At 35.0% G+C, this 25,902-nt stretch overlaps 4 protein-coding genes and 2 pseudogenes across 10 annotated transcripts; 4 read left to right on the top strand and 2 right to left on the bottom strand.

Moving 5' to 3' along the window:
- Window positions 1-757: 757 nt before the first annotated feature.
- On the top strand, window positions 758-4,226 carry LOC111293960 (serine/threonine-protein kinase PCRK1-like; annotated as a pseudogene). Its single transcript, XR_016327830.1, has 5 exons — window positions 758-894; window positions 1,400-1,858; window positions 2,492-2,752; window positions 2,961-3,083; window positions 3,556-4,226. The product of XR_016327830.1 is annotated as a serine/threonine-protein kinase PCRK1-like (transcript).
- A 1,144-nt stretch (window positions 4,227-5,370) lies between these two features.
- On the top strand, window positions 5,371-9,958 carry LOC111311831 (OVARIAN TUMOR DOMAIN-containing deubiquitinating enzyme 12). Of its 2 annotated transcripts, none has more exons than XM_089744041.1 (11): window positions 5,371-5,524; window positions 6,654-7,136; window positions 7,229-7,392; window positions 7,565-7,638; window positions 7,823-7,877; window positions 7,953-8,027; window positions 8,152-8,225; window positions 8,319-8,367; window positions 8,792-8,876; window positions 9,211-9,267; window positions 9,603-9,958. In XM_089744041.1, exons 2-11 carry the CDS (start codon window positions 6,698-6,700, stop codon window positions 9,611-9,613), a joined length of 1,083 nt encoding a protein of 360 aa, XP_089600167.1. In that variant the 5' UTR covers window positions 5,371-5,524; window positions 6,654-6,697; the 3' UTR covers window positions 9,614-9,958. The 2 variants fall into 2 exon arrangements, with proteins under 2 accessions (XP_089600167.1, XP_089600166.1); XM_089744040.1 differs by lacking the exon at window positions 5,371-5,524 and adding an exon at window positions 5,575-6,550.
- Window positions 9,959-10,179: 221 nt separating this feature from the next.
- LOC149515177 (transcription factor TCP11 pseudogene) lies at window positions 10,180-11,042 on the bottom strand (annotated as a pseudogene). Its single transcript, XR_016327829.1, has one exon. The product of XR_016327829.1 is annotated as a transcription factor TCP11 pseudogene (transcript).
- Window positions 11,043-12,266: 1,224 nt separating this feature from the next.
- On the top strand, window positions 12,267-14,938 carry LOC149515176 (RNA polymerase sigma factor sigF, chloroplastic-like). 4 transcript variants are annotated; one of them, XM_089742922.1, is made up of 4 exons: window positions 12,267-12,514; window positions 13,013-13,170; window positions 13,292-13,703; window positions 13,788-14,938. In XM_089742922.1, the coding sequence occupies exons 1-3, from the start codon at window positions 12,421-12,423 to the stop codon at window positions 13,406-13,408; spliced, it is 369 nt and encodes a 122-aa protein (XP_089599048.1). In that variant the 5' UTR covers window positions 12,267-12,420; the 3' UTR covers window positions 13,409-13,703; window positions 13,788-14,938. The 4 variants fall into 4 exon arrangements, with proteins under 4 accessions (XP_089599048.1, XP_089599047.1, XP_089599046.1 ...); XM_089742921.1 differs by having other exon boundaries at window positions 13,013-13,703; window positions 13,822-14,938; XM_089742920.1 differs by having other exon boundaries at window positions 13,013-13,707.
- Window positions 14,939-15,196: 258 nt separating this feature from the next.
- LOC111295161 (small polypeptide DEVIL 16-like) lies at window positions 15,197-16,312 on the top strand. The gene has a single exon (XM_022888549.2). The coding sequence runs from the start codon at window positions 15,484-15,486 to the stop codon at window positions 15,655-15,657; it is 174 nt and encodes a 57-aa protein (XP_022744284.1). The 5' UTR covers window positions 15,197-15,483; the 3' UTR covers window positions 15,658-16,312.
- Window positions 16,313-20,724: 4,412 nt separating this feature from the next.
- On the bottom strand, window positions 20,725-25,186 carry LOC111293676 (cell division cycle protein 48 homolog). Its single transcript, XM_022886533.2, has 9 exons — window positions 25,084-25,186; window positions 24,834-24,999; window positions 24,125-24,353; window positions 22,741-23,507; window positions 22,410-22,631; window positions 22,233-22,304; window positions 21,850-22,131; window positions 21,330-21,689; window positions 20,725-21,235 (listed from the first exon to the last, which is right to left on the bottom strand). The coding sequence occupies exons 1-9, from the start codon at window positions 25,110-25,112 to the stop codon at window positions 20,945-20,947; spliced, it is 2,418 nt and encodes an 805-aa protein (XP_022742268.2). The 5' UTR covers window positions 25,113-25,186; the 3' UTR covers window positions 20,725-20,944.
- Window positions 25,187-25,902: the final 716 nt, after the last annotated feature.

Genomic DNA, 25,902 nt, shown 5'->3' with positions numbered 1-25,902 from the left:
TTTTTTGGACTACTGCTAAATTCGAAATGAATAACTTCAATTCTGAAACTAGTATCATTGAACTTAACTGTTCTTCGATAACTCAACTGAATAAAAATTAAAGTTGTAGAAGATACGAATTTTAAAGACAGGTTTATAAGATTTTCACACCTTTCTTTGTTCTTCCAACTGAACACCTTCTTTATTCCGATTTTGTTAACCCAAAAAAGAATACTTCTAAGAAAAAACAGAGACTTAACGTATCAGCCGATGTTGCTCCGCCGTGATTGGCCCTTTTAATCTGTCATGCCCCCGCATAAGTGAAAAACATTGGAAGTCAAGTCAAGTCAGTAAACAAGATTATATGTTTATCGTGTTTCAACATTGTCGGTAAAGATTCGACATATTTGGATGTTGCAAGTACCATAGCAATGAGTTCATTTGTTTCATCGTAAAACTAAAAGGATGCGAAGATGATGCATTTAATGACTTCGATGACTCCCATCTTTCCATCGTCAGCATCACGGGACAAGACTTTTCTGCTCCCCGTATTAGACGCTAAAGCAAAATCGCTGTCTGCTGTTTTTTGTCTCTCATTCTCAAAGCACCCGTTCACACTTGAGGAGCTTCTCCTTGAATAATTGAATTTTGAATAGAATTAGTAGGTTTTTATTCTTGTGTTTTTTTTTTTCTTTTTAATAAATATTGGTTGGTCAGATGACTTGTCATCCCAACTGCTGAGCTTCCGTGTACAGACTTCTTATATATAATTGAACACCGTTCTTCCAAAATACCAAGCATTTTGAGGTCTTTGGGGGGCATTGGACTAATGGGTTGCTCTTTAAATCCATAAATTTGGAAGCTTTTTAAAGTTTAGTAGCCAAATTTCTGCCTTTCCAACCAAGAAAATTGAAGGTAAGCTCAAAGGCAACTTTCTTCATTTTGGCTTATATTCAGATTTTTTTATTTTTAGTAATGATTTTGTTACGAAAATAAGGAGCAAAATTTTGTGGTTTTTTTTCTTTTATGATCCATAAAGGCAGCGTTTGAAATTTGGGTGGCTCAGCATATTGATGAGATCTCTAAAACTAGGATTCCTTGGAGTTATTAGAATTTAGAACCTTTTTGGCTGTTGCTTTCTTTTGCCTTTTCATTATGTATGATATAGTTTTGGAAACTATAGGTTCTAAATTTGTAATTTGTTTGGTCTAGTTGGCTATAAACTCATGCATTTTTCAAATCTTCTCCATGACTAAAAATGTGAATTTGACCTTTCCTTAGAATTTGTTGTTCATGGTATGTCTTTTCTTATTGGCATGTAAAATCAACTTTGGGTTCCCTGGTCTTCAAGTTTATAGCATCATATTTATTCTTCTGCAGAAATGATCTTTCTTCTTATATTTAGCTCTTGACTTTGCAGGATTTGTTGGTAGTCGTTGTTTTGGTTCATCATACCTTTGTATCTCTTTCTATCATCTGGATCTGCACTTTGAGGGCTATGAAGTGTTTTATATTCCCCAGTTGGGATAAAAAAGATGAACCAAAGACCCCCAAATCTGTTTCATCTCGGTCTATGAATTCTACATTCACTGATCGTGAAGTAGGGCGGTCTGGGTCTGAATTAAATTCCCAGAATGACTCAGGCATTAGTACTGAGTCTATGGGGAGGTCCTCTTTTCCTAGCATGTCCCAAAGACCTAGCAATCTAAGAGTATTCACGGTTTCTGAGCTTAAGTCTGCCACCAAGAATTTTAGCCGCTCTGTCATGGTTGGAGAGGGTGGATTTGGTTGTGTTTACAAGGGGTTTATCAAGAATCCTGATGATTCATCTCAAAAGATTGAAGTAGCAGTGAAACAACTTGGTAAAAGGGGGTTACAGGCAAGTCTCCTTCACATGACAACATATTGAAAGTTTCTCTTCTGAATTAACTTGCCTTCTGTTTATTTATCTTTTGAAATATCAGAGGCAGAAATCATTGATATTGCGAGTTGTTATAATGAAGAAGGTTTGATATCATAAGCATATCCATGCGTCTGGATACTGTACAAAATAGGTTCCAGCCAAGTTTTTGTACTTTAGTGATCTTACATGTTGACAAGAATCTGCATCGTTTATGTCAATCCAAACGAATTCAATTTGCTGGCCTGGAACATTCTTCGTTTTCTTGTAATAAATTTAGCAGAAACAAGTTCTCTAATAAATAACGGGTAGAGATGGAGGTTTTAATCACTCAATGAATTTGACCAAGTAATAATCAAACTGATGTTTCAGTTCAGTGTCTCAGTAATTGTATTACACAGATATTATTAAAAGTGTATATTTCTCCAGAAAATCCTGATTGAATTTACTCTGCTGTTGGTACTGTGCATATGAATTTTGCCCCTTCCATAAACTCTATTTAATGCTTATGATGCATGCATCCAAAATTCTGTGAAAAAAGATGGCTCCTGTGACTTTGAGCTGAGAGTCACTAACTTTTATAAACTTAGCCATCTACCTATTAATTGACAGGGGCACAAGGAGTGGGTGACAGAAGTAAACGTCCTTGGTGTGGTTGAGCATCCAAATCTAGTAAAGCTAGTGGGCTACTGTGCTGAAGATGATGAAAGAGGAATCCAAAGGCTTTTGATATACGAGTATATGGCCAATAGAAGTGTGGAAAACCATTTATCTATCCGGTCAGAGACAACCCTTTCCTGGGAATTGAGATTGAAAATAGCTCAAGATGCTGCTCGTGGGTTAGCATACCTACACGAAGGAATGGATTTCCAGGTATGATGCTATTAAGTTTCCATCTACATTCAGCATTTGAATGGTAATGGCTGTACTTTTTACACTTTTTCTTCTTTGATTTTTTTTTCATGAAATCCCCTTCTTAGGATAACTCACTGTTGTCACAACCAGTAATTATTACAGAAAAAATTTCCAGAGCATTTTGTATGATACTAATATAGATTTTCTTGATCATATTTGATTACAGATAGTCTTCAGGGATTTCAAGTCTTCTAATATCCTTTTGGATGAGCAATGGAATGCAAAGCTGTCAGACTTTGGATTAGCCAGGTTGGGCCCTTCGGAAGGATTCACTCATGTCTCAACAGCGGTATGTTCAGGCAAAATGATCAATCTATTACTTGAAGTGTATCCCTTTAGTCATTGTTCGATTATAGTACTCTAATAATGTAAATGAAGGTTCAAACAGAGGTGGAATTTTCTTATCATCTCTAGTAGATGTCTTACGGGTAAAAACCTCCAAAAGTTTCTAATTCTCATGCACCAAAATGTCCTGTGATCAGTTGTACATTTAATTACTCTACTGATGTTGTTAGATTTGCCCTCGAAGCATATGTGAAACAAGCGGATGGCTTCAACCTTAAAAGAATATGTAACTTGCCTTTAGATGATGAAAATACAACAGGTTCATTTCGAAGTACATGAGAAAGAAATGATTTTTGTTTTTCGTTAGGTGTTTAATATTCAGTTTATGCAGCTAAAATGCTTGTTATAGTCATGGTAATATTTCCCCATCTATTCATCAATCTATTTACATGCACCAAACTGGTGGTCTTCAACAGGTTGTTGGAACAATGGGATATGCCGCTCCTGAATACATCCAGACTGGACGTCTCACATCCAAGATTGATGTGTGGAGCTATGGAGTCTTCCTCTATGAACTCATTACTGGTAGGCGCCCTGTAGACAAAAACCGCCCCAAGAATGAGCAAAAGCTTTTGGAATGGGTAAAGGCATACCTCTCTGATGTGAAGAAATTCCAGTTGATATTGGACCCTAGACTGAAAGGGAAATACCAACTCAAGTCTGCCCAAAAGCTTGCAGTTGTGGCGAACCGATGCTTAGTTAGAAATCCAAAGTCACGCCCTAAGATGAGTGAGGTGTTAGAAATGGTGAACCGGATTGTGGATGCATCATCCAGATCCGGAAGTCCTGAGCCACCATTGAAGACTTTGCCATCTATGAAAACCTCCAGGGAAACAGAAAGAAAACACAGAAGAAGGATCACAGACTTCAGAAGTGCTGAAAAAGTTTGTTCGGCTGTTGACTCCAAAGCTTGTAAGAACATGTTAACAGCCGGTAACTTCAAGCTCAAGGTTTAAGCGAACCACGCCTGCAGCATTTTCAGTTGTTTAAATTTAACCTTAAAAAACCTCATAGAATTTCAAAGGGTTTTAGCATGAAAGTTGACTGAGCAATGCAATCAAAGTTCCTATAGAATTATGCAATCAAAGATGTATAAAGCTGCTCTATAACCATAGATGTGAAGAAGCTTTCAGATACTGCAACTTCTTATGGGAAAGGAAACCATTTAACATCCTCATTTTGGTATAAGAGGCTAGCAAAGTTGCTCAGAAGAAGATGCTTAAAACAAGTAGGATTTGGGTGTCGAGCTTGTTTTCTTGGAAACCTTGATAGCATACGAACAACTGTACCAAAGTCCTATATTTATTGTTGTATTACGTCATATATGCTCAGTTTAGGCTTGATTTAGCGACTGGTACATAATATTATGTTTAATAATAGAATAAATAAAAATATACTTTGTAGTTTTCATATTTGGATTTTGGTTTTCCTGTCTTTGTTGAGACTCTGACAAGAATCAATAGTTCCTTCTCATAACACATTAAAGCCTTTTCATATGATACGGTTAGAAAATAAGATTGATCCTTTGGTCTCTTTTAAAGAAACCCTTTGTTAATTTCATATTTAAAATGACAATGAAACAGACATTTGGACAATAACAAGTATCACAAACAAACTTGATATGAATCTCAACCAACTTGTTTATTTTCTTTAAATGATTAATTTTTGTAAATTTAAAATTTGATCTCATCATGTATAATTTTTATTTTTTTATATATTTCACTAGGACTACCATCAAATTCAAGATCAACCGTAATATTAAAATTTAGTTCAAAACTAAATAAATAATTTTACTATCTTTGGTGGCGGTAATTTTTAAGTATAATATAAAATAAACCATAATGCATAATTTAAAATTAAAAAAGTAATTATGTATTAAAATATTAAATTATAAATTAATTTATAATTGTTCTTCTAAGAAAACGTCAGAACCGCCATTTTCTCAGCAACTTAATTAGGACAAAATCAACGGTCAAAAAAATCAGGACGAAAAGCACGCAATCACAGCCGTAGATCTCGTAATTTCTCCATTTAAGAATTAAAAAAACATTCAATGAAAATAGAAAATGCCGCTTAAAACAACGGAAAATCACGTCCGCTCGAATTGCGTATCCAACGGTTGAAAGGACTGTCCATATGGAATCGGGTCGGATCGGGGCTTGCTTGTCGTTTTTAACGTCCGTGGAAAACAGTTTATTTATGAACACGTGAATTGAGGCATGCTGTTTTTTGGTCTTTGTTTTTGATTTGGGTTTCAAAAATTTCAACGTTTGATCGTTACCTTATGTCACTCGTGTACTCCATTAATGCAACACTTGTTCCGTGTTTGCTTTTCCGTCTTTTTTTTTTCCTTTTGAAACCAATGTTTCAAGCATTCTAGGTTTGGTGAGCACCTTAAATTCCATGTCTTTTTTTTTTTTTTTTTCTATTGTTTTGATTGAATTGGACTTGGAAAAATTATATATTACTGGGTTTTGATCGGTATTGCTTGTTAATATTTTTCTGAATTCTGGGTTTTTCTTCTTTTTCATTTTTGAGGTTGATTAATGCTAAAGTTTGGATTTTTTATTGAATCTTTCTACGTGATTCTCTATTTGATTGGATATAGAAGGTTTTTGATCCAATGTGTTGTATCATTTTGGAAATTTAGGTTTTTGATAAATGAAAGTTATGCCTTGGAATGGATAAGAGATTTTTTAAAGAATTAACCTTATTTTATGGGGAAATGAAACTCTATGTGATAAGGGTATATTACAATTGAATCTAGATTAAAAAAAAAAAAAAGGTAAATAAAGAGCTCAATTTTATATAATCTTACTGTTGGCAATTAAGGTTTTTGTTTTGTCGGCTTTAGGATACGATAGAAATGATTCGTCCAGTAAATTTAGATGCTTAACACGATCCTATTCTGTGGTTTTGATGGAAATCCACTAAACAAACGTTTTTGTGTGGGATATATTTTTTGACTTTTGATAAAGTTGATTCCAAATTAGGTTTTGTCTGAAAAGATATTATGTCTTTTTCATAACTCTTTTTGGGCTTCTTTTTAAATAAGGTGATCTGGATTCTTAACTCACAAGTATCACTTGTTTATTTAAAACATTTTTAATTTCTTTTTGAAACAATTTTTTAGGTTTTTCAAGGTTACAGCTTAACAAACAACAATTAATTTTTATTTTCAGTGTTAATGTAAAAATGGTTCCATGATGAACTTGGTGCTTTATAGATAATTGATTTTGAAATAGTTTGAAAAATCTGGAACAACTTAATATATCAGCTTGGTCAATTTCAATGAAGAATTGGTTCTTTTATTTCCATTGTTTCCCTAGACAGTAAACTATCCTACCATGATGAGAACTTATTGTTGCAGTATCTTAATTTGATGCTTGAAGCAGTCTTTGTTTTTTCAGGGTAATTGCAGTTTCATGACTTGTTTCTTCATGCGTAAATATGGGTATCCGTTTGCTTTTTTATGTGTGAACAAGAATCTAATTGAGAATTATTTGTTGTACAGATAGCCAAGTGTTTTTCAGTTGGAAATATTGCTTGAAGTTGATTATGTATCAGGAAGATTCAGATTTCGTGCATTGGCTACTAGGGGGTGACCCTTTTGATCATTCTGCATGTAATAGTCACATGATACAGCATGATGCTGGTGACATCTATCATCACGCATACTATTTTAGAGGTCATGCTGATACACAAAGCAGCCAGATAAAGAATGATGAGGTCATCGCCCATACCCTTCAGGAAGAACTCTCACATCCCGCACAGCATGATGCTGGTGATATCTATCATCGCACATACTATTTTAGAGGTCCACAAAGCAGCCAGATAGAGAATGATGAGGTCATCGCCCATACCCTTCAGGAAGAATTCTCACATCTCGCGGTGGTAGAAGCTTCTGAATTTTCTCATGCTGGAGAACAGCAGTTGCGAGCACCCAGTGAACCTCATGATTGCCATAGTCCCTCAACAAGGGACTACTATTATTCAGGTGGCCTAAAAGTTTTCCTTGCATATTCATTTCATTTTCATGATATTTATCTGCTTACCATTATTTAGAATTTATTTTGCCACTATGTGCAGGCTATGAATATGGCCAGGATGAATCTCATGGTTTGGTGCCACCTAGTTCGTGCTCTGTCCCCAGTGATTCAGAGGATTTTTCCCGCTATTTGGAGCTGACTGATGGATATTTGCTAGACGATGATGAAGTCGGCAAGTGGTTAAATCAAATGATTCCTATGCCTGTAAGTTTACCTTATAAAAACGGTCATTGTTGTCTATTGTTTACTTTTATGTCCATATATGTGATCCTCTGAATTCGAGTTATAATTGTTAAAAGATTTTAATTTTGATTGATGTATGCAATCCTGCATCTCTGCCGTTTTCTTCTGATGCATTTAAATCTGTTCATTGCAGCATGTCCCTAGAATCAATGGCGAAATACCATCAATTGATGAAGCAATGTCTGATCATGAAAGGTTGTTGAGCAGGTACTGTACTGTTCTTTTTTTTATCCTCATATCTTAGCATGTTGAATTTGATGCTATGTGAATAAGAACTGTATCAAGAAGTTTTTATTCTCATGAAAAGTGTTGTTGGCTGGCTTGATCATTCGGTTTCATCAGTTATGTAAGGTTAGTACTAGATATGTTTTTTTTTTTTTTTTCTATCCAGATTGCAGCTATACGGTTTTGTTGAGCACAAGGTTCAAGGAGATGGTAACTGTCAGGTGTGTTCTCTTTATGTTGTCGTTTGACTGTGCATTTCTGGAATAATATTTATGGTCACTTTTTTGCTTTTCCAGTTCCGTGCACTGTCAGATCAATTATATCATACACCTGATTATCACAATTATGTGAGACAACAAGTTGTGAATCAGGTTTGTTGACCCAGAATTAAATTTGTTGGTGGCTCATGCTCAACGTTAAGTTTGTTTATTAAGGTATAACATATATATGTATAGATCCTGATGTAGCTTTCACTATAATGGCTTGTTTTTCCAGCTTAAATCTCACCCAGAGACATATGAAGGATATGTCCCCATGGATTATGCTGACTATTTGAGCAAGATTTCTAGGTATTAGTTAAACTATCTTCATTTCTTGTTATTGATCAGTCAAGCTTTTGGGCAAAGAATAGCAATGTTAATACCCTTTATGAATGATGCCAGGAGTGACGAGTGGGGTGATCATGTTACATTGCAAGCAGCTGCAGACTGGGTATGGGTTATAAATTTTATAATTGGCAAACACTTTGATAGAAAACTGTGTTGTGACTGAAAAGTTTTATGATTAGCAATTTACCATAAATTTTATATGCAAGTAATTGTTTCTTTCTATTTCATTTATTGGTTCATTTCTTGCCATGGAAATTCTCCTAATTTTACACCTACATGATTTAATATTTCTTTTGAATTGCCTGAATCCAATTCTAAGAACCCTTCATTCACTTTCTAAACAAATAAAGAAATAAAGTTTGAATATCATGATACACGGTGTTTTAGCTTCGTGGCAGAGTCTAGATCTGTCTTTTCTCCCCCCATACAGTGTAGCTCTGCCCCCCTCCAATTTGCTTGCAATTGAGTGTCCATGCATTTTTCTATGTCTAACACTAGCAACATCTTACCCTTTTTTTTTTTGGCAGTATGGTGTGAGAATTTTTGTTATAACTTCTTTTAAGGACTCTTGTTACATTGAGATTCTTCCTAAGTTCCAGAAATCAAAAGGAGGTAAGAGTTTAGCTCTTTGCTTCTGCTGCAAGCCTACACTTCTTTTTTTTTTTTTTTTTTAATTCTCTAGTTAAATTTGGAGATTTCGGCTTCGGCCTCCTTTGTATCAAAAAAATTTGGAGATTTCTTATTCCATACAAAAGTAAGATCCTGCATTTTTGTCATCCAATTAAAGGCAATACTTTCTATTTTTAATTTCTTCAAAAATTATTGTTTGCTTTTGTATCCGGATGGAATTTTTGCAAAAGAAGCAAAAAACTAGAAGGAATAACATCAAACCATGTTTCTGTTCTTGTATGTGCTAAGACTAATGAGTTGTTGTCTACTACTGCAGTCATTTTCTTAAGTTTTTGGGCCGAAGTTCACTACAACTCAATCTACTTTCAAGGAGGTGATTATGTTACATTCTTTTCTCTTTTATTTAGCTTCAACACAAATTATGGTTATTCGAGCAAAATATAAGCAATATCAAAATTTTCTTGATGTCCTGAGCAGCAAAAGGAGTAAATCTTTATGTACTTACTGTTTCAAATACAAGGGAATGCATAGCTTAGTTTCTTGTGATATGTTTGGTTATATGAAGAATCATGATAGGACAAATGCGAAGCCTAAAGTGTTGTCCGCCGGACTCTGCCTTGAACCTAAAATGGATTTGCATGTTCACAGTTCAGTGTTTAAGTATCCTTCCTCTAAATTTGTTCAATTTTGCTTTGTTCTTGATTTTAGGTCTCCCTTAAGCTGATGTTCCAAGGAAGAAAAAGTGGTGGAATTTTGGCAACTAACACGATAAAGATGAGCCAAGCTCCCACCATTTTGTTGCTTTGACCTGCCCAAGCTGTTCAATTGCTCGAAGACATACTTGAGTCCGCTTTGAACGATCATAATAAATTTTCCTTCCCAACAGCAGAGTATCTGATACTACTTTATATTGTTAAAAAAAAAGACATTACTCTATCTTTTCCACTAATATTCACAGCTCAATTTTTTGTATACATGAAAGATATCAAGCAGGAATATATCTGTTATTCATACGTGTTCTTTATTGATTCAAACAGTATGGTTAAGAATCTCAATATTGATAACTTTTTTTTTTCATTTTTGTGAATTGGTTCAGTTCTTAAGCCCTCTATCCTTGTATAAGAAAGATTGAATGATTGAACAAGGTGGCCGGGCCAACCAAAATTCCTCGACAGCTAAATTGACAGCCTTTTTTATTCTGAATTGATCAAACCTGGGTTCATTTCCTCGATTTCTGCATTTCTTTTGTTTCACTTCACACTGTCAAGCAAACCCAAAAAACCACTGCTAAAATTTCATTTGCATTTCTAAATTCCAAGGTCCAACATCCGTAACCTAAAGAAGCTCTAAAATCCAAACTAAAAATGAAAATAATACCCAATAATACAAATTATATATATGGCTGTGCTTTCCCATTTCTATTCGTGATGTCTAATCTCTTCTTCCTTCTCTTTCACGTGCGCCTCCTCTGCTGCCGCCGTCGTCGGCTGCAATAATAACGCTGTAAACGGCATATGTTGATACCCATTTCTTTCTTCAGTTGAATACTGAAACCCCATTGGTTGGCACAAGTCCAAACGCCAACTCGGCGGTGGAGCCGTCACGGTATACATCCCCGACACTACGCCGCCGCTACCAACGCCTACTGGGTGCACTTGACAGGACACTGAAGGCGTAGAAGCCGTTGTGGGTCCGGAGGCACAAGAGATTTTATGGGCTGCAGGGATGGTGCCGGACCCGGTGACAGCATTGATAGAAGGCTCAGCTTGACGGAGCAGCCACTCAATGGTCTCACCGTCGGAGCGGTGGCCGAGTTCTCGAGTCAGCTGGAAAATCCGGGCAGCACAAAGGGCCGGCATCCGAACACGACGGCCACGGCCATTCACTTTGGTGTGGCGGTCTTTAGAAAGCGAAGAAACGAGTTTCTGAGTAGGGAGAGCCTGTTGGGTCATGGGAGTTGACTCATTAGAAACCACCGAGTTAATATTCGAGTTCTGGTGGTTATCGTTGGCTGTGGTGGAGAATTCGTGAAGCCCCATTTCAAAGCCCATGGGACGGTTAAGGACTTACGGTCAGAGTTTAAAGAATAGTCTTCTAGGGCTCGAAAACCTTCTAGGGTATCTGGCCGATGTGGGATTCTAGCGACCCCACAAAAGGTAAAGAGCCCCTTTCAAACGTTACAGGAAAAGGATTGAGGGGTGGATCCGCGGGATTTGTCTTGACTTGACAGTTTAGCTGACGTGTAGGGCGGTCCCCCTTTCCTAGTTTGGGAATTGCTGGTTGTGTATGGTAGGTCCCATATGTCAGATGTTGTTTGGTTGGATTCAACTTTTGGTACATTGATTTGAATTGATACGTAACTTGACAAAATTTTGCAGTTATTTTTGTGGGCTGATGCTCTGATTGATTTGGGAGGATGTTTCTTTTTTCTAAAAAAATGGATCTTGATTCCATATTTATAACGGTTTCTTAATATTTTCTTAAGTTTTTCTCGTTATTGAATAAGCAATTTTGTTGATAAATTTAAAAAATTTTACCATTTTAAAATTTCCTATATATACCTTTGAAACTAAGTATATCTCAAATTTATGTTACATATAAGATTGACAATCCAATCTTTATTCGATAAATTTTGATCTAATATGATTTTATAAGTTTTTTTAAATTATATTTTGAGTTATATTAAATATTTTTTAAAAAAAATTAAGATCAAATTTTATATAAATTTAACATTATTTTATAAATATTATTTTATAATATTTATTTTTTTACATTTAAAAAATAAAATTTTATATTAAAAATTAATATTTTATTATTTTTAAATCGAATCAAATCAATTATTAATTTAAATATACAAATGTCGAGTCAAACAAAAATTTAGTTTGTCCCTATTCATCGTCATCTCTAGTGATATAAGTAATATTTAATAAATTTTAAATTTAAATCTTAATACTCATAACAATTTTTTAAGACTTTAATTTCCAATCTTAATGCACTTAATTTAAGTATTTTTTATTTTTATTTCAAAATAAAAGTACCTTTATTGAAATTTGACAATTTCTTGTAATAAAAATTTGATAACCTTGATTAAAAAGTCCCCAAATAAAAAACAAATGCTATAATTTCGTTAGGCCCAATAATAAAAGTTTCAAACATCGATTTCTTTAATGGGCTGTTTGTACATAAAAAACCCAACCTAAATCAGAAATTAGGATGTGCCTAACATGGGCTTCATCAAAATAGAGCTGGGTCAAAACAAAAATCTCCTTTCCGCAAATATTTTATGGGTCACAAGCAACACTAGGCCCAACCTCATCCCTTTGAGCACTGGATTGCCGAAGTTGAGGCGAGAAAATGGAATAGAATTTTTGTTTCAGCATAGCGGTGCTCAGCTTCCTCTTTATCTACAAAGCTCAAAGCTTTTGAACAAATGTACATTCAAACAGAAACACACATACCCAGAAGAATAAAACATGCAATGTTTAAGGTTACGTTGTAGAGAAAACCAATACTTACATTTTCATCAATGGAAGCTGCAAGGAATTTGCTTTCTTCTCCTCCAACCTTTTCTATAAGAACCCAATTCAAGGATTCTATCTTTTCATTATCATCTTCTTCAGGTAAACATTTATTTCTAGTTTTAGAACATGTTTTCTTATGTTTCTGATCATCATTAGTACAATACCCATTTTACATTTTCTGTAATAAATAATAATCTACTTGCTTTGTGCCTTGAGTTTTGATTTTTTTTTTTTGAAGAACTTTTGTTCATTAATGATATGTTGTAATTATTGTTGGTCTTGGAAATGGGAATTATTCACATAGTAGAACTGCAAAACCTACTGTTACTTCATTGGTCAATTTGCTTTCAAGTTAAATGCATAAATTCAACTCTTTTGCCAGCAGTCTTGTGAACTTTTTTTTATGTAAATTGTTGTTTATATACCTACCTAACTTCCAGGATCCTGATAAAATTCTGAATGTATATGGAGATACATAGATGACAAAAACTGCCTATATGTGGTTATGCATGAAAGTATGTGTTTTTCTCACAACTCACAAGTGCTTACAGGTAATGATATTAAGTTATGAATAACAATATGTGCACAATTATGTAGTTTCGTTGTTTAATGAGCAAGCAGCTCCTGCAGCAACTTCTATTCCGATTACTTCTGTAGCTAGGCATTTTCCCACATCAGTTCTCTCACAAGAGCAGCGCGATGACTACAGACTGCTGCCTGTCTTGCACTTCCTTAAGGAAGATAAAGCATATCCGGTGAGACACTTCTTTTATTTATGCACAACATACATGGAAATGCACACTTGCCTTTTATGTATGTTTTCTGGTCATTCTGTTGGTATCTTTTCTCAAATATTTTTGTGGCAACTCCCTAAAGACAAACAGCGGACTGAGAATGGGGCATCACTTCATGAATAGAAGACCAACTACTTTGGCCAGTTGGGATTCGAACAGCAGTTACTCCAGTGGCCTGATTGAAGGCAATTGTAAATGAACTAAATCTCATTTATTGCTTCCTGCATCAATCCTTGTGACTGTAATGCTTTCCCCCTGAATTCCATCCCCATGCATTTCTTTAATTTTTTTTCATCCCAGATTGTCACTCTTGGAATTAGGGGAAAATCCATCATCTTCCTTGAATATGCAGTCTGTTGCAGCTGATGCCGAGGAGATTATGAATGTTGACCCAAGTAATGTACTTCCGCTTGCAAAGAAGGCTTTGTTAGTGTCTAAACAGGCTGCATCATTGGATGAGGACCTCAAATTAGATCTTGATGAGTCACTTTCTAGTAAGTTAGTTTCTATCTTGTCTTCCTAATTGCATTAGTGTTATAGTTTAATCCATCAAGGACTGATATCTAATGCTATTGCAGTTTGGTCGCTGCTATAATTCCTCTACTTTGCCAGTTGAGAAGGAGGAAGCAGTTACAGTTAAGTCAACAAGACGTTTAGAGAGACGGTCTAAACAAAGGAGGGTGCAACCTAAAGCTACGATTTGTGAGACCTACAGTTATCGAAGGATTGATGTAAGAAGAAAGTTGTTTGCTTTATAGGGAGAATGGAATGATGAAGTAGGATCTTTTATCTTGGCTTCGGCTTGAACTTAAGAGAGAGAGGGTTGGATCCAATGTAAGATCTTCGGTTGGGCCTGAACTCAGTCGAGTATTAAGAATTTTGGAATAAAGAATTGCTTGAATACAAATTCACACCCCTTATGCTAATGATCATAAATGACTTGTTGTCATTGAGTCCAGAGAAGATGGGTGAAAAGTTGTCTATGGACTATGATCATGAGCCGAATTAAAAAGGGAGGAATTTGATTTCAATCTTTTCACCATTGGATGCTAGGAATTTTACTGATCCATAAGATCTATGCAAAAGCGCTTGCCTTTTTGAGATAAAATAAAAAGAAAAGAAAAGAAAAAGTTGGGAAAATATGGAAACTCTACCTCTCTATACAAGCTCAATGATTGTAGCAAAAGGTTAGAATAAAAAAAACACTGCAATAATGATGATAACATTTTGGTGGTAAATCATGAAAGATGGCGACCCATAAATGAAAAGTTATCCTAAGACACAAAAAGACGACTTGAAACTGGCTTAGCACATGGCTGGCCCCATATACAGGATCTCTGACTCTTGACTTTCTTCTTCGTTCGATGGTAAAAAATACCAGCATCCCAAACATTAATAATCACGGCAAGCATTTCACCACCAATGAAAAGCTTGACAGGAAGAAACCATCCTTCCTACTGTTGGTCAAGCCTGTTTACTTTTTCACCTGTTCATCACTTTAGCAAATATCACTTTCTTCTAATGAGTTGTCCTGCCCCCTCCCCGGTTCTTAGGGAGAATGATGCTTTTACCTCTGCAGAAATAAAAGCATCTCACATCACACTGTTTAGGGTATATTATTGTTGTTCGTGTGGCTTGGTCTTGTAGCATTCAGATTTAGCCTTTTCTTCTTTTCTTTTGGTTTCTCTGTACCAAATGAATACTGTTTATTGATTCTTACTTGTACGTTTTACCCCCCAAAAAAAGTCTACATTTAGTAAGAGAATTAAGAACTCTACTCATGCAGATAAATCCTTAACATCAAGAAAATGCTTGATATCAAGAAATTAAATGTCCAATTAACACTTAATTACCGTATTCAGTTGTCATAGCATATATAGAAGTGAAAGCATTTATAAAGTGAGGACACGTGCGCTACTCGAGCTAGTAACTTTTCAGGTGAATTTGGCAAGAAGACTAATATTAGTCCATACTGTATCTTTTTTTTTTTTCTCACATGCTGCTCTGCTCTATCCTCCCTGACAGCTGGTGGGTTGCAGTGGCTACAGTCCATACCTGATTTAGAGGAGCCCTACCCAGAATCAAATCATAACACCTCAATTCAAAGTATCTCCTTTCTATATAAATAACACCAAGCTCATTCAACCTCTAGCCCTTTCATATTTACTGCTTCTATTAGTAGTAGTAGTAGTAGCAGCAGCAGCAGTGCCAGTAAAAAACAGCACTAGACACAGCAGCTCAAGCAAGAAAAAGAAAAAGCTTACTCATCTTCACATGGCAGGCAAAGAAAACGACACAAGATTTATTAGTAACAAGCACGCCTGTGAGCCTTGCAGATCTTTTGGTGAAAAGTGTAGCCATTTGGTTAAGAAGAAGCGAGCAAAATTCTACATCCTCCGGCGTTGCATAGCAATGCTTGTCTGCTGGCGTGACCGCGGAGAGCATTAAAAGGGCCAGCCTGGTTTTATTGCCTCTACTTGTATAGGAGTGTAATTAAAACAAGTACTTTTGATTAATATTAGTAAAATTGTAGCTCATTATTGATTTCAAGGATAAGAAAACTTATATAGTGTTGCATTAGTTTTATCTAGCCTTCTAAAAAATAAAATTCTAGATCTGTTTAAGTTTTGGATATTCTTCTTGTTGAAAAAATGAGGAATGGTTAATGTCTTCAGTCCATGTAATTGTTGTAATGATTGCTCTTATCTTTCTTTTTGTTGCTCGTTTTTCTTTGTTTCTTACTTTGGTTTTCATGGAATGCTGTGAAGTTCAAACTTGCTGTTCAGTTGTCAAAAGGATTGATGGGACCGAAGGGAAATCTGGGTTGTCATCAAAATTCTCTGGAAGGGTTAGTTTTGTTATGCAATAGCATATCCATTTCTCATAGGTGGAAGAATGAAAATTCCATTTTTCATTATTTTCCTTGTTGCTGTTTCCAACTGATACTTTTACCGTTTCACATATGTTTTCTTCGTTCTTTCTAGTATTATTTTTCTTTTCCAGTCGCCAATTTCCACTGACAAAAGGAAATTTGTGAATTAGACCAGAATTCTCTATATTGGCTTTGTATATCATTCAAGAGTTGATAGCTGTAACTTGGCCTTTGCTGATCATATTGATTTTACAATTAATTTGTTCATTTTGAACAGTTTGCGTGCTATAAATAGAAACTGCAGGTTCTTGCTTTTTCCTCAAGTTCTTCACATGAAATCATCATTGGTTAGAGAGAAAAAAACAAAGAGGACAGTTGTTTCTACTTTCCCATATTTCACTTTTCCCTTTTCACTGTCAGACTCATTAAACTGAACTAATCTTTCCCTTTTTCTTCGTTAGTAACATGTAACTATCATTAGTATCGGTATGTTTTCGTTAAATTTATATATAATTTTTATTAAAATTTTAAATCGCGTTTTTTTTATATATGTCATCATAATATAAAATGCAAGAAATAAAGATAGAAACTAGTCCTAGCTAGTTTCCTTTCATTTCCATGTCAACAGAAGGAATGCCAATAATTCTAACAAAAAATTTTGTTATAGAATTTTTTGGGGGAGAAAATGTTGTCAATTGAGTATTAGACAAGGAGAAATAATTATTTTAGTTTCATGTTATAGAATTATGAGAAACATGCTCCCCATGCCTCTAGATGATTTTGTCAATCCTGACAATCTATTTACCAGGTCCTTCTGCTTAGGGAACATCAGACAAGAGCAATAGCACTAATTTTAGAATTATTTTTCTTGGAGCATCCTCCAGTTTCAACTTGTTTATATTTTTTTTGTTTTGTCCCCGAATCCCACCATGTTCTCGTTTAATGTTCCTTTACAAGCAACAAAAATCCATCGGCTTAGATTCAATGGAATGGCTGACCATAGGTAAAAAATATACACTATAAATAAATTGATCATCACGCACGAATACAAGTTATTTCCTGTGACAAAACCGCTATAATTCCAAATTTGGTAGGTTTCAGTTCTAAAGTAAAACCTCAAGGTGACTAATAAATGAACACTTGACCAGCCAGCATATTGGTTATACCCTTTATTTTAGGGGTTGTTGATGATTCAAAACATGTTCACTATAATCAACATTGACATTAATTTTCATCTGTCTGTGGCATGTTTATTATAGTAGCTTTCAAATGATGATCACATAACATGACAGTTGCTGTCTGAAATTCACCCTCGATCCTGAACTAGATGAACATATCTATAGCAGCTGGTTAATGCAAGTGAAATTAATTCTACTGGCAATTAAACTAATTAATCAATCAGTCAATCTTATTTGTAAGACCCTCAAACTGTGTATTCTAAGGCATAAACTTTGCCTCAATTTCAAAGAACAATGAAACCTAACTTTGACTATGGTAAATACCATAGAAATAATGGAGGGTTGTAAAGGTGTTTTCCAGAAAGAAGAAAAAAAAAAAAAGCCCGGAAAGCTGATATATCATATATATACTTCCAAGCAACAGTAGAAAAGATACTACCAAATTAGGCTAGGAGATAGGATTAGAAACTAGCTAGGCAATAAAAGCCTATTTTGATACCAATGATGTGAATTCAATAGATGATGATTTTTGCCGGTAAGTGTAATTTTTCTTTATTATTTTCTTTGGTTTTACACTTGTTACATTACACTTTTCTGGTGAAAAATAAAGGAATACTGGAAAAGTAAGGTGTCTGATGAATAAATGTTATCCATCAAAGTCGGTAGAAGAGATTGGTACAATTTGATTCCTTTCCATGTTTCCATTGTTATGAAAAGCTTTTTGGTCATCCCAAAACTAAATAGATTCAAATAATGTAATGATATTAAATCGTTTTTTTTATTGCCTTAGGTACTAAATAGTGCCAATATAATTCAAGATCAGCAGTCGGCACCAGAACCAATTTGCTATGGAGTGCAAAAAATATCAATATAATAAGAAGAATTATTAAATCATATGGGAAGGAATTGAAAAGAAAAGAAAAAGAGAGCTTTTCATGAGATGAGAGAGCGATGTGAAAGGGGCCAAGAGGTGATGTGGGTGGGTCGATGGATGTGTTAGCCGACAGCGAGAATCCTTGGAACAACCCCTGCAGCTATCCCTCGTGCGGCCCTTTTACACTTGTTGTATCTATTTATCCATGTTTTATGAAAACATGCATTCAAATTCCGTGGTATTTGACATTTTCACCATTTTTGAAGCTAACTGCAACAAAAAAGACCAGAGTTGAGAGATGGGATGGGGGACCAAAATGTGGAAAGAAAAACTACTACTACAACGACTAGGGCAAAGGAAGGGACCCATAAATGAGCAGAGGCAACACGTGCATGTCTGACAACGTTGAAATATAGGCGGGTCGGGGTTTGGTAGCTTTTGTGTTTAACCGTTGGGGTTGGATTTACTACTGATACTGCTGCTAGGCGAATTCAATCGAATCAATGTCTGGCAAAGCTGGTCATGATAACAACAGCCTGCAGCACCAGCAACAGAAGCATTCAACAATGTCGTTTCCGTGTAGTTGCCTTTCAAGACTTTCCACGTGGACATGCACGTGTGGGTAACACCAAGGAAATAAAGAAAAAAGGGAATTGATGGGAGGAAGAAAATAGTATTGTTAAAAAAATAGAGTTTGGATGGTGATGGCTTTAAAAGAGTGATCCCTCACACACTTTTTCTTCCTTTTTTCTTTTATGTAATCTTGTGAAGGTTATCTTCTCCAACCATTTGTCAGTTGTCCCATAATTTAGATTCTCATGGGAATTGGGGTTTCTTGTTTATTTTTTTCCCTTTGAATTCTAATCCTTCCTCCATGGAATAATGTTTGTGTTAATGAGTAATGTTTGATCTTCCAAGCTTACAATTCTTTTTTTCAGTTCTCTTAAGCTTCAACCTCTTTTATATATATAAAAAAAAAGATTTTAAATAAATGAAAAATAATTGTGCATCCCATCACAACTATATGTATTGAACTTAGAAAAAAAATATGCTATATTCAACTTTGAAATAAATTAACTAAAAAACAAGAAAAAAAAAAAAAAAAACTCTGGAGTCAAGATTACCACAAGTATATAAAATATGCACGTGTCCAGACAATGTTCAAAGTTTCTTAATAAATCATTATGAACATTTAGACCTTATTTATGTTATATAAACTTAAGCTACAATAAAAAAAAAAAAAAAAAAAAACCTCACAATGACAATTATCTTCATCACTTTTTGTGTCTATTATGCACTACTCTTTTTCATGCACATATATTTTATTAAAAAAAATTAAAGAATGTATCTCTAATAATCCTTTGTATAAATAACCAATTAGTAATTTATTTATCTTGTAGTTAAAAAAAATTAATATTCCGTTTAATAGATTTTTATTTTTTTTAAATATATATTTTGGTTTTTTCTGTGTTTTTTACATTTTTATTTTTTACAGAAAAAAAAGGGCATTTACCAAGAGACTAAATAAAGCATACAATAAATTTGACATATTGGTTGAACCTGTAATTATATAGTTTACTGTAGGTTTGTAATTGTTGGAAAAAAGGAGTAAAATGGTGGGGTACTAAAGGTGTGATCCTAGACATGATTGGCATCTACATGGATATCGATATGATATGATATGATGTGCTTTCATCACCATTATTGTTATTATTATGTAAATGATATGATTTGATATATATTTTTATTATTATTGTACATGTTAAATATTTCAAATTTATATGATGAAAATTGCCAACAATTGATTAATATATTATTTGTGCTAACAAATATATATAAATAAATATGTGTATGATCTTATGAATGTTGAATGATATAGATAAAAAAATAGATAAAAAAATATTCTATATGATTAAAGTAACAATGAAATTTTTAAATAAAAGATTTCATAAAATTAATTATAGATCATTGATTTATTGAATGATTGTCACAAAGGTATAATAATTTCATGTCACAAAGGTATAATAATTTCATAAAAATCAGGTCATCACGTCTATGTCAAGAGTGTGCTTTAATATCGTCTTGAAATTCCTTGTGACATGAGTAATTAAGTGCCAATTGCCAAAGTATCCAAACTATTTCGATTATATTTTTCAAGAAGGGAGAGGGGGGAGCTTTGGGTCACACTATTGTTGGACTTGACAACCGACGTGGGGTTATAGAATCAAAGATTGCAAAGACCAAACAGCAAAGAAGTAGCCTAAAGTGCGAGTACAGGACACGTTAATCTCCATTTTCTCATGTGGGGTTGTCTCCCATAAAGTGGCTTAGTCTAATCAATAATTTCCACCCACGTCTATCTTTACCAAAATACATTTCCAATAATAACATGCTCTGTTTCGAGGAACATGACTCCGTTTCCCCAGCAGCATTGGGCATGCCTAACCCTCCCTTGGGCTGGTTTTGGCTGTAGCTCTAAATTGTGAGGAACAAGGCCCAACTTTTGCATCCACATGAAGAGACAAGGTTTTTTTCATGACTAATCAATTATACTAAACACCAAGAAATCATCATTTATGCTCATCTTACCGTGCTAAACGAAGTTCTATTTAAATTGAAATTAAATCTTGTAAAAACTTTGAATTCCAAAATAACAAAAACTGTTTTTTGAACTCAAGGGGGGTAGCCAGGCTCCCTTCGGCTCAACAGTTGTGCAAATGAGCTTTTAAATCATACAGTCAATAATTTAATACTACATATATAAAAGATAAATTGTCACCATAAATTAGGCAAACACAGATGAAGGTTAATTTAACTGTAAAGGTCATCCTCATCAGCTCCTCCAGCAGAAGCTGCAAAAGGATCAGATGCTGCAGTCCTGGAACCAGTTTCAGCAAACCTAAATTCACTTCCAAATCCCCTTGACTGCTGCAATGTTTGAGCAAATGCCTGGTATTTGCGGATGTCTGCGTCACTCACACTCCTACGAGCAAACTTCATTGATTCCTCAAAATGGGCAGGATTGATTTCTGCCACTTCATCCTCAACATCTTCCTCCATAGCTTCAGGGTTCTCCCTCCTCCTCCTTTCTTTTTCAATATCCTGTAAAAATAAAGATATCTCATGTTACAATCTCAAACATCATGAAAAAAACATAATATTTTGAGAATGCGAGAGAAAATAGTCATAACCATACCTTTTCAATGTTTTCTCTTATGGCATATTTACATGCACGCTGACAAATTTCTGTAATATCTGCCCCACTAAAGCCTTGAGTATATTTGGCAAGAGCTCTGAGGTCAACCTCTTTTGCAACAGGTGATTTTCTCAAGCAAGCCTTAAAGATCTGATGGCGAGATTCCTCATCAGGGAGAGGGATATAGATCAATTGATCAAGACGACCTGGACGCAAAAGTGCTGGATCTATAATGTCAGGTCGGTTGGTGGCTCCAATGATGAAAACAGTTTTCTTGGCAGACATGCCATCCATCTCAGTAAGAAGTTGGTTCAAAACCCTATCAGCAGCCCCCCCTGCATCACCTACACTGCTTCCTCTCTGCAATATATAAACATGAATCAGCATTATATGACGGCAAGCCAAGCAACACCAACTAAAGACAAGCATATTTTCATTGCAAGAATAAACACACAGAAACCCATATTGCTCCTGCTGCTAAATAATCCATAAAGAAAGAATTCAATTGCCTTGAACATACCTGGGTAGCAATCGAATCAAGTTCATCAAAGAACAGGACACAAGGTGCAGACTGGCGTGCCTTGTCAAAAATTTCACGTACATTGGCCTCACTCTCTCCAAACCACATTGTAAGTAATTCTGGACCCTTCACACTAATGAAATTTGCCTGACATTCATTGGCAATAGCTTTGGCCAGAAGAGTTTTCCCACATCCTGGAGGGCCATAGAATAGTACTCCCTTTGAGGGTGACATCCCGAACTTCTCAAACTTCTCAGGATGCTCCACTGGATATTGAACAGTCTGCATACCAAAGTCACAAATTAATCCCATTTATTGAAGAAATTTAAAAAGATAAAAGGAAAGAAAAAGGAGAAGTAATAAAAACCAGTACACGGCATTACCTCTTGAAGCTCCCTTTTAACATTTTCAAGGCCTCCAATATCTTCCCAACTGACATTGGGCACTTCAACAACCTGACCAAGTGTAAGAAAACTAATAATTAGAAACATAACTGACCCAAGAAATCATAATCAGGAAAGAATCTGCTATCACGCTAGAAGTATCTTGGTTATACTCACAGTTTCACGCAGTGCAGATGGATTGCTTGTTCCAAGAGCAGTCTGGAAGTGCTCATTTGTGACTGCCATAGAGTTGAGTATCTCTGCATCTATTGACTCATCTTCCAAGTCAATCACATCCATCTTTTCCCTGATGCACTGTAATGCTGCCTCAGTACAAAGAGCTGCAAGATCAGCACCAACATAACCATGGGTGTCCTTGGCAATTCTTTCTAAATCAACCTGCATTAAGTCGGGAAAATAAATTAGATTCAGTGCTTCATTTTTAGCCAATAAAAATAGAAAAAAGATTTTTGAGGAAAGAAGAAAAGTTTATAGTTTTTGACATTACATCTTCAGCCAGCTTCATGTTCTTTGTGTGGATACGAAGCACCTCAAGACGGCCAACTTCATCAGGGACACCAATATCAATCTCCCTATCAAATCTTCCAAACCTTCTAAGAGCTGGATCAATGCTATTGGGACGATTTGTGGCCCCAATAACAATAACATGTGCACGGGATTTAAGCCCATCCATCAATGTCAACAGCTGAGAGACAATCCTCCTCTCAACTTCACCATTGGTCTTCTCTCGCTTGGGAGCAATTGAATCAATTTCATCAATGAATATAATAGATGGTGCATTCTTCTCTGCTTCCTCAAATGCTTTTCTGAGATTGCTTTCACTCTCTCCAGCCAATTTTGACATGATCTCTGGACCGTTGATGCAGAAAAAGAAAGCACCAGTTTCATTTGCAACGGCACGAGCAATCAAAGTCTTTCCAGATCCAGGAGGTCCATAAAGCAAAATTCCTTTAGGTGGCTTCACACCAATGGATTTAAAGAGCTGTGGATGTCTTAATGGAAGCTCCACTAATTCCCGAATCTGAGCCATCTGTTTTCTCACTCCACCAACATCATCATAACCTACCTCATCTAATCTGTTCTCATCCTCCCTCCTGATAGGTTCTCCCTCACAGAAAATCTCAGTGTCCGGTGCGACCACACAGTACTCAGCAGGATCAGTCTCAATAACCTTGAATTCTACACTTCTCATTCCACCTCTCACAAGGAAGAGATCACCCTTCCTCACTGGGCGGTATGCTTCCAGAAAATAAGCTGTAAATACAAAATTATCATAGTCAGCATTTATGGACTACATTGTCAATAATTCAAAGTTAAACCCAGTCCTCAATTATGTTAATAGGAATTTAGTCCCAGTATATGCTAAGTCATAGCATAGAGTGTGGTTATAATGCATACATGTCCATGCATATAATTGAGCCACCTATGATGCATGTATGAAGGTAAGAGTCCACCCCAGATGTATAGATAAATCAATACATAGACAGTGAAAGAGATTAACACAAAGAAAAGGCAGCCTATAAAGTATTTTTAACATCAAACATGCATAAAAAAGCAGAAAGACTAACCCCTTGAAAGCTTAAGCCCATCAATAAATGCCTTTAAAATTAACAAAATACAGGAAGTCTACTCCATAAGGTTAAAAATAATATATCAATCAATCAATAATAGTCTTATTTATATTATTTAATCAATCAGTGAGCTGATGATTGATTAAGGATAACAAATTATATTCTTCTCTTATGATTGATTAACAAAAAAAGAAACTGTTTTACCTCTTTACCTGCCTAGATAACCAAAACCACCACAAATAAATTATGAAAGACCATTCAACATATAAGTTGGGAATAAAAAATTAAAAATAAACTCACGTTTCAGATAAGCATCAAAGAGATTTCCAGTAACCCCTTCAATTGTATCATCCACAGGTAAGATGTGAACACGTTTTCCATACTTAACATCCGGACACTGGTGCACAGAGACAACGTCACCAAGCCTAACCCTCAAGTTTGACCTGACAACCTTATTCATCCTGATCTTTGGTTCATCACATGTTTCATCTGCAAGAGCAATGCAGATAGTATCCTTCCTCTTTTTCCCCTGTGGACAGTATTAGCAAGGATATAAGCCTTACAACATTGAAAAGTGAAATACATAAGAAGAATTGCAATTAAATAACTATTCATGCCACATAAAAAGCAAGCTTCAATCCCGCAATAACAATGCCCTCTAAACTAAAAATGCACATTCCTCGGTAAAGAAACAATCTTTACGACAGGCTTAACAAATTAGCCTCGTCACCTTAACAGAAACTAGAGAAATAATATAGACCCTAAACAACAAAATCATGTAAATAGCCTACGATAACTTCCATTATACATCCAATCTACCACAATAGAGACCCAATTGAAGACCAATACAAAACAACATAAAAACGCAGGAAACCCGTCAAATAAAGGACCATTTAAACCCTTAAATTTAACAAACCAGCTAAAATAAACAAATACCTAATAAGAAAAAATCAAAAAGCTAAAATAGCCCAATAAAACAATAAATAAAAGCCAAATCTAAAGTAGAAACCTTGATCAGGATAGTGTCACCACGAAACAGCTGGAGCTTTTCCATGGTATCAGGATGAAGAGAAACAACAGAGTTATCATCGTTGATTGCCTCATCGACAACAAGACGATTCGGTGCCTTCTTTCTTTCCAAGATCGCCGTACTAAAATCCCTCTTAGTCCCCTTCCTGAAACACAAAACAAGAATCATATTAGAGAAATCTAAAACAAACCCATATAAGAAAAACGGAAAGAGAGATCTGGGTAATTACGAGTCAGACGATTCAGCTTGGTTAGACATGGTGTTTGGTTGATGGAAGAGTCGAAAAATCAAGAAGAGCTTTGGGGGGTGTTTGGTGAATGCGTGGGATCTGTGGAGAAAGAGAGGAGAAGGAGGGTTGGGTTATTTATAGAGGAAGCGAATCTCCCGTTTCTTGTTAGGAAAGAAGGGTTGTTTTGGTCAGGCTACTTCTTTGCTTTTCGACTTTGGTGTTCGGCCTCTAAAAGGAGAAATTTGCTTTTTTTTTTTTTTCTTCTAATCCGATCTAAACCTGGAAAGGAGAAGAATTTATCATTGATTATTTTTAAAGCTTTATTTGTTTATTATAAAGAAAATAATATTAGAGCATAACTTTAATTGTATTATTATTTTTTAAAAAATATCATTTAATTAAAAATTTAAAATTAAATAAAATATAATAGATTATCATCAACACTTCAAATGTACTTTCATATCTTTTCATATTTTATATTTTTTAAAAATTTTATTAGATAATTGTTAATATTTATTTTTGTTTATATTTTTTAACAAAATATTATTTTATAGAGCCATTTATTTATTATTTGTGACATAAATTTTTAAAAAAATGTACATATTAATAGAGTAGCATTATTAGTTTAATCACTCTTTGCTTTGCTTGGTAACACTAAATTCTAGAACATTTTTTGCATTTGTATCTTCAATTTCCCGCCAAAAAAAAAGGTGCTAGGGTGCAAATTCCATCCCTTCACCCAACTCAAAGCAAGTAATTAAATTCAACTAGAAGTAGAACTCCTGATGATCTTTAGTCCAAAATCACATTTCAGCTGGA

This window comes from Durio zibethinus, chromosome 14, assembly GCF_047325235.1.
Source record: "Durio zibethinus cultivar Kanyao isolate XHJ-2024 chromosome 14, ASM4732523v1, whole genome shotgun sequence".
NCBI lineage: Eukaryota > Viridiplantae > Streptophyta > Magnoliopsida > Malvales > Malvaceae > Durio > Durio zibethinus.
Note: the sequence above shows the minus strand (reverse complement) of the source record. Positions and strands in the feature narration are given on the sequence as shown.